This window comes from Eriocheir sinensis, chromosome 69, assembly GCF_024679095.1.
Source record: "Eriocheir sinensis breed Jianghai 21 chromosome 69, ASM2467909v1, whole genome shotgun sequence".
In the NCBI taxonomy this organism is placed as follows: Eukaryota; Metazoa; Arthropoda; class Malacostraca; order Decapoda; family Varunidae; genus Eriocheir; species Eriocheir sinensis.
In genome coordinates this window covers 3,886,870-3,896,869 of record NC_066577.1, presented here as the reverse complement: position 1 = coordinate 3,896,869, position 10,000 = coordinate 3,886,870, and the positions used below count along the sequence as shown (strand labels likewise).

At 43.9% G+C, this 10,000-nt stretch overlaps 1 protein-coding gene and 1 long non-coding RNA gene across 3 annotated transcripts in view; one reads left to right on the top strand and one right to left on the bottom strand.

Annotated features, from left to right (window-relative positions):
* Positions 1–10,000, bottom strand: part of LOC126988328 (unconventional myosin-Ia-like) — an 87,227-nt gene that overhangs the window by 41,031 nt on the left and 36,196 nt on the right. Inside the window, exons 7-10 of the mRNA XM_050846384.1 lie at positions 6,044–6,057; positions 5,265–5,349; positions 1,815–1,921; positions 825–972 (exon numbers count right to left, since the gene is read on the bottom strand). Coding sequence (XP_050702341.1) covers positions 825–972; positions 1,815–1,921; positions 5,265–5,349; positions 6,044–6,057 — 354 coding nt within the window. The remainder of the gene's footprint in view (positions 1–824; positions 973–1,814; positions 1,922–5,264; positions 5,350–6,043; positions 6,058–10,000) is intronic.
* Positions 2,592–4,097, top strand: LOC126988404 (uncharacterized). 2 transcript variants are annotated; one of them, XR_007741906.1, is made up of 5 exons: positions 2,592–3,303; positions 3,334–3,423; positions 3,484–3,573; positions 3,634–3,843; positions 3,904–4,097. It is a non-coding gene; the product is annotated as an uncharacterized LOC126988404 (long non-coding RNA). The 2 variants fall into 2 exon arrangements; XR_007741905.1 differs by lacking the exons at positions 2,592–3,303; positions 3,484–3,573 and having other exon boundaries at positions 3,310–3,453; positions 3,904–4,087.

Sequence of the window (10,000 nt, the reverse complement as noted above, 5' to 3'; positions counted from 1 at the left end):
TACAATGCTGACGACGAGTCCAGCACAAGATCAGACCCGTGGGTGGAGAACAAACATATAGACACTTAAGATTCGAAAAGAAGAAGAAGAAGAAGAAGAAAAGAAAAATAAGATGATGACGAAAAAGAAGATGAAAAAGATGAAGAAGATAAAGAAGAAGAAGAAGAAGGAGGAGGAGAGAAAAAGAAGATGATGATGATGACGAAAGAGAAGATGAAAAAGATGAAAAGAAGATGAAGAAGAAGAAGAAGAAGAAGAAGAAGAAGAGGAGAAAAGAAGATGAAAAAGATGAAAAAGAAGAAGTAGAAGAAGAAGAGAAAAGAAGATGAAAAAAATGAAAAAGAAGAAGATAAAGAAGAAGAAGAAAAAGAAGAACAAGAACAAGAAGGAGAAGAAAATAAAAAAGAAGACAAAAAAAGATGAAAAAATATAAAAAAGAATATGAAGAAAAAGTAGAAAAAGAAAATAAAAAGATGAAAATAATATGAACAAGAAGAAGACGAAAAAGAAGAAGAAAAAGAAGAAGAAAAAGAAGAAGAAGAAGAAAGAAAATAAATTATAAAGAAGAAGAAGAAAGAAAATAAATTATAAAGAAGAAGAAGAAGAAGAAAATAAATTATAAAGAAGAAGAAGAAGAAGAAAGAAAATAAATTATAAAGAAGAAGAAGAAGAAGAAGAAAGAAAATAAATTATAAAGAAGAAGAAGAAGAAAGAAAATAAATTATAAAGAAGAAGAAGAAGAAGAAAGAAAATAAATTATAAAGAAGAAGAAGAAGAAGAAACAGCTGAAATTCATGACCAGGGCAGCGAACACAGACACTCACCGTATTCATTCTCGTTGACGCATCCCTCCGTCCCGTCGATGTTGTTGACGCACGTGAAGGTGAGGTTGCCCAGCTTCAGCACCGCCGCCACCACCTTCATCACCTCCAGCTGCTCTTCCTGCGTCAACCCCAGGACATCCAGGGCCCGCTGTGGTGGTGGTGGTGGTGGTGATAGTTAGACAGACATAAATACATACAGACACACAACATAACAGACACACAGACAGACAGACAGACAGATAAGATTGTGAGTAAAATTAAGGAAAAAAGGAAAATAAAATGAAGATGGAAAAGAATAGCGATAGGAAGTAGAGGAAGATAGGGTGGGAGGACACACACACACACACACACACACACACACACACACACACACACACACACACACACACACACAGAGACGGACAGACAAGACGAGATTGAGAGGAAAATTAAAAAAAAGAAAGAAAGAAATGAAGATGGAAATTAATAAAGATAGGAAGTAGAGGAAGAGGAAGAAAGGGTGGGAGAACACACACACACACACACACACACACACACACACACACACACACACACACACACACAGAGAATGGACATCACATTCAATATATTTTACCAGCGAAAGAGAGATGAAAGATTGAAGATGCTGGTGAACTCTTGCATAAGGAAGTTGGACGTTCAAAGAAACACACACACACACACACACACACACACACACACACACACACACACACACACACACACACACACACACACACAGAGAACGGACATCACATTCAACATATTTTTACCAGCGAAAGAGAGATGAAAGATTGAAGATGCTGGTTAACTCTTGCATTAAGAAATTGGACGTTCAACGAAACACACACACACATACACATACACACACACACACACACACACACACACACACACACACACACACACACACACACACGCATCTACCCTCCTCCCCCTCCCCCTCCCCCTCCCCCCTCGCCCCCCCACCACCCCCACCAAACACGCACGAACCTTAGTGATGCTGAACTCCGCCCGGTCATCTTGTGTCTCGCCCGGCGTCAATCTGGTACACTGCAGGAGGTTGTAGTTTTCTGTGTTTCTCTGCAGCTTCAGCGCTTCTGTGGGGGTGAAGGAGGTGGTGAGTGGCGGTGGTGGTGGTGGTGGTGGTGAAGAGAGAAGGGAAGAGGGAAGGAAAGAAGGAAAGATGGAGGGAAGGAGATGGAGCTGTGAAGGAAGGAAACGGTAGGAAAAAGGAAATAACGGAGAGAAGGAAGGAAGAGAAAAGGAAATAAGAAAGGATAGAAGGAAGGGAGAAGGAGTGAATGAAAATAAGGAAGGAAAGAAAGGAAGGAAAGATAGAGAGAAAGAAGGAGGAGGAGCAATGGAAAGGTATATGAAGGAAAGAAAAAATAGAAAAAGGAGAGAAGGAAGGAGAGGAAGAAAGGAAGGAAGAAGGGAAAGAGAAAAAGGAAGAGGAAAAAAGAAAAAGAGATGAAAAAAAACATTAAAGAAGGAAGGCATTATATGAAAGAAGAAAGGGACGTATGGGAGAAGGAAGGGAAGGAAGGAGATGGAGGGAAGGGACGAGAAGCCATAGAAAGGAAACTAAGAATAGAAGAAAACCAATAGATGCCTTGTGCTGTTGTGGTAGTAGTAGTAGTAGTAGTAGTAGTAGTAGTAGTAGTAGTAGTAGTAGTAGTAATAGTAGTAGTAGTAGTAGTAGTAGTAGTAGTAGTAGTAGTAGTAGTAATAGTAGTAGTAGTAGTAGAGGCAAAAGTATTTCTCTAGACAGGCGAAGGGTGCCAGGAGACTTGATCGAAGTTTATATATGAATGAAGGGCTTTAATAAGGGTGATATTGATAAGGTTTTATTGGTAAGGGAGCCGGGCTGGACACATAGTAATGGGTTTAAGTTAGATAAATTCAGTTTCAAGAATGACAGGCAAGAATTGGTTTACTAACACAGAGGTGGATGAGTGGAACAGGCCTGGCAGTCATGTGGTGAGTGCCAATACTAACAGAGTAGTGGATGTGTGGAACAGGCCTGGCAGTCATGTGGTGAGTGCCAATACTAACAGAGTAGTGGATGAGTGGAACAGGTCTGGCAGTCATGTGGTGAGTGTCAGTACTAACAGAGTGGTGGACGAGTGGAACAGGCCTGGCAGTCATGTGGTGAGTGTCAATACGATAGATACATTCAAGAAGAAGTTATATAAATCCATGGATAGTGAAGTTAAGTAGTGTTAGGGTTACAGAAGCTGCCTTGTATAGACCTACTGGCCTCTTGCTGAATCCTTATGATCTTATGTTCTTATGTTCTTATGTAAGCGACCACGCCCACTATCTTAAAACTGAATCTTACTGGTGGATGTTGGGAAAGGTTAAATCTTATTGGTGGATGCTGGGAAAGGTCGAATCTCATTGGTGGATGCTGGGAAAGATTGAATCTCATTGGTGGATGCTGGGAAAGGTTGAATCTTACTGGTGGATGCTGGGAAAAGTTGAATCTCATTGGTGGATGTTGGGAAAGGTTGAATCTCATTGGTGGATGCTGGGAAAGGTTGAATCTCATTGGTGGATGCTGGGAAAGGTTGAATCTCATTGGTGGATGCTGGGAAAGGTTGAATCTCACTGGTGGATGCTGGGAAAGGTTGAATCTCATTGGAGGATGCTGGGAAAGGTTGAATCTCATTGGTGGATGCTGGGAAAGGTTGAATCTTATTGGTGGATGCTGGGAAAGGTTGAATCTCATTGGTGGATGCTGGGAAAGGTTGAATCTCATTGGTGGATGCTGGGAAAGATTGAATCTCATTGGTGGATGCTGGGAAAGGTTGAATCTCATTGGTGGATGCTGGGAAAGGTTGAATCTCACTGGTGGATGCTGGGAAAGGTTGAATCTCATTGGTGGATGCTGGGAAAGGTTGAATCTCATTGGTGGATGCTGGGAAAGGTTGAATCTCACTGGTGGATGCTGGGAAAGGTTGAATCTCATTGGTGGATGCTGGGAAAGGTTGAATCTCATTGGTGGATGCTGGGAAAGGTTGAATCTTATTGGTGGATGCTGGGAAAGGCTGAATCTCATTGGTGGATGCTGGGAAAGGTTGAATCTCATTGGTGGATGCTGGGAAAGGTTGAATCTCATTGGTGGATGCTGGGAAAGGTTGAATTTCATTGGTGGATGCTAGGAAGGGCTCGTACAGTGTTCTAATGAGTGTTGTTTTAGGTTCATGGTACTGAAAAAGGGTCACACTAACACTGGGCTCATAAAAGTACCTCTGAGAATGCCCAAAACTCCTACGAAAGCCTTGTCAAATGTGTGTTTCTTTAGCTTCATGGTACAGAAGAAGGGTCAGCCCAACACCAGGGTCAGAAAACTACCCCTGGAAACGGACACAACTCCTACGAAAGCCTTGTCAAATGTGTGTTTCTTTAGCTTCATGGTACAGAAGAAGGGTCAGGCCACCACCAGGGTCAGAAAACTACCCCTGGGAATGCCCAAAACTCCTACGAAAGCCTTGTCAAATGTGTGTTTCTTTAGCTTCATGGTACAGAAGAAGGGTCAGCCCAACACCAGGGTCAGAAAACTACCCCTGGGAATGCCCTAAACTCCTACGAAAGCCTTGTCAAATGCATGTGCTTGGGCGAAGAAGGAAGAGGAGGAGGAATGGAAAGGTATATGAAGGAAAGAAAAACTAGAAAAAGGAGAGAAAGAAGGAAGGAAGGAAGAAGGAAAGAAAAAGAGATGAAAAAAACTTAAAAGGCTCATATGAAGGAAAGAAAAATTAGAAAAGGAAAGAAGGAGAGGAAGGAAGGAAAGAATGAAAGAGAGAAGGGAAAAAGAAAAAGAGATGAAAAAAAACATAACAGGCCCATATGAAGGAAAGAAAAATTAGAAAAGGAGAGAAGGAAGGAAGGAAGGAAGGAAAGGAAGGAAGAAAGGAAAGGAAGGAAGAAAGGAAAGAAGGAAAGAGAGAAGGGAAAAAGAAAAGGAGATAGATGAAAAAAAAAAACATTAAAGGCCCATGTGAAGGAAAGAAAAATTAGAAAAAGGAGAGAAGGAAGGAAGGAAGGAAGGAAGGAAGGAAAGGAAGGAAGAAAGGAAAAGAAGGAAGAAAGGAAAGGAAAGAAGGAAAGAGAGAAGAGAAAAAGAAAAAGATGAAAGAAAAACATAACAGCCTCATATGAAGGAAAGAAAAATTAGAAAAAGGAGAGAAGGAAGGAAGGAAGGAAGGAAAGGAAGGAAGAAAGGAAAGAAGGAAGAAAGGAAAGGAAGGAAGAAAGGAAAGAAGGAAAGAGAGAAAGGAAAAAGAAAAGGAGATAGATGAAAAAAAAACATTAAAGACCCATATGAAGGAAAGAAAACTAGAAAAAGGAGAGAAGAAAGGAAGGAAGGAAAGAAGGAAAAAGAAAAAGAGAAAAAAAAACATACAATACCCATAGAGAGAGCCAGCGTTCACTCACTCAGTATTTGTATGTCCGCCCCCGCCAACAGCTGGTAGAAGATGTGAAAGTTTCTCTCTCCTGGTAGATGGCTGGTGACGCGAGGCTGTGGAGGAGGAGGAGGGGTGTTAGTGGTGGTAGTAGTAGTAGTAGTAGTGGTGTTCTTTTCCTCCAATCAGTTTTTATCCTCATTTTTATTAATTTCTTTCCCTTTCCTTCTGTTCCCTTCCCTTTCCCTTCCCTTCCTTCTCTTCTCTTTTCTTCTCTTCTCTTCCTTGCCCTTCCCTGCCCTTTCTTTCATTCCACTCCTTTTCCTTTAACTTCCTTTCCTTCCCTTTCCTTCTCTTTCTTTCTCTTCCCTTCCCTTTCTTTCCCTTCCGTTTCCTTCCTTCTCTTCCTTAACTTCTCTTCCTTCCTTCCTTCCCTCTTCTTTCTTCCTTCCTTCCTTCTTTTCCCTTCTTCCTTCTCCTTCCCTTCTTCCTTCCTTCCTTTCCTTCCTTCCTTCCTTCCTTCCTTCCTTCCTTCCTCCCTTCCTTCCTTTCCTTCCTTCCTTCCTTCCTTCCTTCCTTCCTCCCTTCCCTTTCCTTCCTTCCTCCCTCCCTTCCCTTCCTTCCTTCCTTCATTCCCTTCCTTCCCTCCTTCCTCCCTTCCCTCCTTCCTTCCTTCCTTCCTTCCTTCCCTTCCCTTCTTTCCCACACATTTTAAATACTGACTTACTGAATATACAGAGAGAGAGAGAGAGAGAGAGAGAGAGAGAGAGAGAGAGAGAGAGAGAGAGAGAGAGAGAGAGTCCAACTTACCTTTTCTAATAAGTCTTCAGGTTGTGACAGCATAAAGAAACAAAAGGAGAAAACATTTACAATGATTATAATTCATCCTCTATAACTATGACCTTAACAGCGGCCAAATATTATGATTATGACCTTACTATAGAATGGATGTTAAGGTGCTTGAATCCGTGCAGAGGAGGATTACAAAAACCTATTCAAGGGGTGAGAAGCTTGCCACATGAGGAAGGGAAGGGAAGGGAAGGGTAGGAAAGGGAAGGGAAAGGATAGGAGGGGAAGGGAAGGGAAGAGTAGGAAAGGGAAGAGAAAGGATAGGAAGGGTAGGAAATGGAAGGGAAGGGAAAGGAGGGGAAAGAAAGGAAGGGACGGGACGGAAAGAGAAGGAAAGGGAAGGGAAAGGAAAGAGAAGGAAAGGGAAAGGAAAGGAAAGGAAAGGAAAGGAAAGGAATGGAATGGAAAGGAGAGGAAGAGAAGGGAAGGGAAGGGAAGGGAAAGGAAAGGAAGGCAAAGTTAGGGAAGGGAGGGGAAGAGAAGCTTAGGGAAGAGAAGGGGAAGGGAACGGAAGGGAATGGGGGAGGGAAATGAAGGGAAGAATAGAAAAGGAATGAAAAGGAAAGGAAATGTTAGGGAACGGGAGGAAAAGAAAAGAAAAGGGTAGGGAAGGAAAAGGAAAGGAAGGGTAGGGAAGGGAAGGGAAGGGAATGAAAGGAAAAATAAGGGAAGGGAAAAGAAGGATGGCACGGGAACGGAAGGGATGGGAAGGGAAGGAAAGGGAAAGGAACGGAAGGGAAGGGGAGGGAAGGAAAAGGAACAGAGCGGAAGGGAAAGAAAGGGAAGGGACGGGACGGAAAGGGAAGAAAAGGGAAAGGAAAGGAAGGGAAGAGAAGAATAGGAGAAGGGAAGGGAAGGAAGGGAACGGGGAGGAAGGGAAGCGAAGGGAAGATTATGAGAAGGGAAGGGAAAGGAAGGGAAGGGAAGAGGGAGAAAGGGAAGGGAAGTGAAGGGAATAGAGAAGGGAAGGGAAAGGAAGGGAAGAGAAGAATAGGAGAAGGGAAGGGAAGAGGGAGAAAGGGAAGGGAAGTGAAGGGAATAGAGAAGGGAAGGGAAAGGAAGGGAAGAGAAGAATAGGAGAAAGGAAGGGAAGAGGAGAAAGGAAGGGAAGGGAATAGAGAAGGAAGGGAAAGGAAGGAAGAGAAGAATAGGAGAAAGGAAGGAAGAGGAGAAGGGAAGGGAAGGAAGGAAGGAATAGAAGGGTAGGGATAGGAATGGAAGAGAAGAATAGGAGAAAGGAAGGGAAGAGGGAGAAAGGGAAGGGAAGTGAAGGGAATAGAGAAGGGAAGGGAAAGGAAGGGAAGAGAAGAATAGGAGATGGGAAGGGAAGAGGGAGAAAGGGAAGGGAAGTGAAGGGAATAGGAGAAGGGAAGGGAAAAGAAATGAAGGGAAGAATAGGAGAAGGGAAGGGAAAGGAAGTGAAGGGAAGACCATCGTAACAGCTTGGAGCTCAAACAAAACTAGGGATTGGTGTTGTTGAGCTTGTCGAGGGCACGTGAGGACCCTACCGTCAAGTCCCCGGTGCTCGACTCTCCTCCAGCGTACAGAGGCGACTTGAGGAACTGTGGCTTGAGGGTCACTTCACTCTTGATTAACGTGATTATATGCGTTATTCTCTTCATTTCGACTTTAAAGGCAAGGGAGGAGGAGGAGGAGGAGAAGGAGGAAGAGGAGGAGGAGGAAGAGGAGGAGGAGGAGGAGGAGGAGGAGGAGGAACACAAAGAACACAAAGAAAGAACAAACAACAGCAGACTTGATGGTCCTTACGAGGCTGTTTGTGACAAGCTACACTATCTAATCAAAGGTGGAAGGAGAAGGAGGAGGAGGAGAAGGAGGAGGAACACAAAGAACACAAATAAAGAACAAACAACAGCAGACTTGATGGTCCTTATGAGGCTGTTTGTGAAGCTACACTATCTAATCAAAGGTGGGAGGAGGAGGAGGAGGAGGAGGAGGAGGAGGAGGAGGAGGAGGAGGAAGAGAAGGAGGAGGAACACAAAGAAACCAAAGAAAGAACAAACAACAGCAGACCTGATGGTCCTTACGAGGTTGTTTGTGACAAGCTACACTATCTGTCTAATCAAAGGTGGAAGGAGGAGGAGGAGGAGGAGGAGGAAGAGGAGGAGGAGGAGGAGGAAGAGGAGGAGGAGGAGGAGAAGGGAAAGTGGGAGAAGGAGGAGGAAACATAGAAACATGGAAAGGCTGGCAACAGGAAGCCTATTAGCCCATTACAAGGTTGCCGGCTCTGGTGATCTATAGTCCGCTCGACAGCCACTTTGTGCCTGGAGAGCGGTCCAAAACACCTCGGTACGTACATTCAGTCTTCCCCTGTTGCAACGAAGTAACGTCCATGTGATTTTTAACCCGTCTGCTGCGATTGGCACGGATTTCGCCTTCACTGGTTGCCTGGTAACATATGCTCCCAGGTCTTTCTGTGCCTCTGTGGTGGGTAGAGGAGTGTTTCCCAAGTGGTATTTGTATGCTGGGTTTCCCCTCCCAAGATGCATGACCTCACATTTTTCTTCACTAAATTTGAGCAGCCACTTTTTGTTCCACTCCTGTAGCTTGGTGATGTCTTCTTGTAGGAAATCCGCATCCAAGGGGTTAAAGAAGTTGGTTTCTGCACTTACTGTTTCTGCAGGCCCATTGTCAGATGGCTCGGTTTGAAAAGAAACTTTTACAAATGGCTGTGCTGCACCGCCTCACTTGAATAGCCAGACCATTTTTTCTAGTTCTTTAGTTAGTCTGTAGCTCAAAAACCTTGGAGTGGTCGACGTTACTGAATTTCTGGAGGTATTTGAACCCTTGTATCATAATTATCTCCTCGCAGGCGTCTCATTTCTGGCATGTAGAGGTTGACTCGCTTAAGGCATTCTTCATACGGCAGGGCCCTCAAGAGTGGAATCATTTTCGTAGTGCGGCGCTGAACTCTCTCTAGTAATTCGATGTCCTTCCTGTAGCTAGGTGACCAGAACTGTACCGCATACTCGAGGTGAGGTCTTTTTTTTTTTTTTTACAGCAGAGGAGACAGTGCAAGGGCGTAAAAAAAATAAGAAAAATAAATTAAAAATAATGAAAAAAAAGCCCGCTACTTACTGCTCCTGAATAGAGTAGAGTGTCCAAAAAGAGTTATACAAGGACAACATTACTTACGGCGTCTTACACTCCAAGTTCCTCGTTATGAACCTGAGCATAGTATTAGCTTTGTCATGCTTTTTTACAGTGCTTTGTGTGTCTCAGGTCACCCTCTGATGGTGACTCCAAGATCCGATTCCTCCTGCACGACCTTCAAAGAGTTCCCTTGTCTGCTGGATGTGTGGTTGTAGCAAGCCACCGCTGAAACGGTCGCGTACTCTCCTCCGGTGTGACGAGGAAAATGGTTTGGCAGCACAGACTCAATTAGTGAATGTTTTGATGTTTTTGTCTCTCGTCGCGCTCCTTGGGGCCGTATTACTAAACATTTCGTCACCCAAGTTCACTATTTTGACAAAACCTTCGGCGTGGAGGGCATTTAGGCAGTTTTTTGAGTTTATGACCCTGGTGGTAGTCTGACCCTTCTCAGTACCGTGAACACTATTTAAACACCCCTTGGGTCGATCTCCTCTTTTAGAAATAGCTGAAATGATGTGAAAAGACCCCAATTTTGGTGTCCGTGTTGCGTCTTTAATGTTAACTATTCTTGTTACTCGTTTATCTTCTACTGTTACTATTTTTGTACCCAACGTGCATGACTCTACATTTGTCCACGCTGAAGAACATTTGCCACTTTTCAGACCATTGGATGATCCGGTCAAGGTCCATTTGGATGGTTTCGCAATCGGCGGTCGTGAGGGCCCTGCCACCCAAAGGAAGAGGAAGAGGAAGAGAAGGAAGGAGGAGGAGGAGGAGGAGGAACACAAAACAACACAAAGTAAGAAC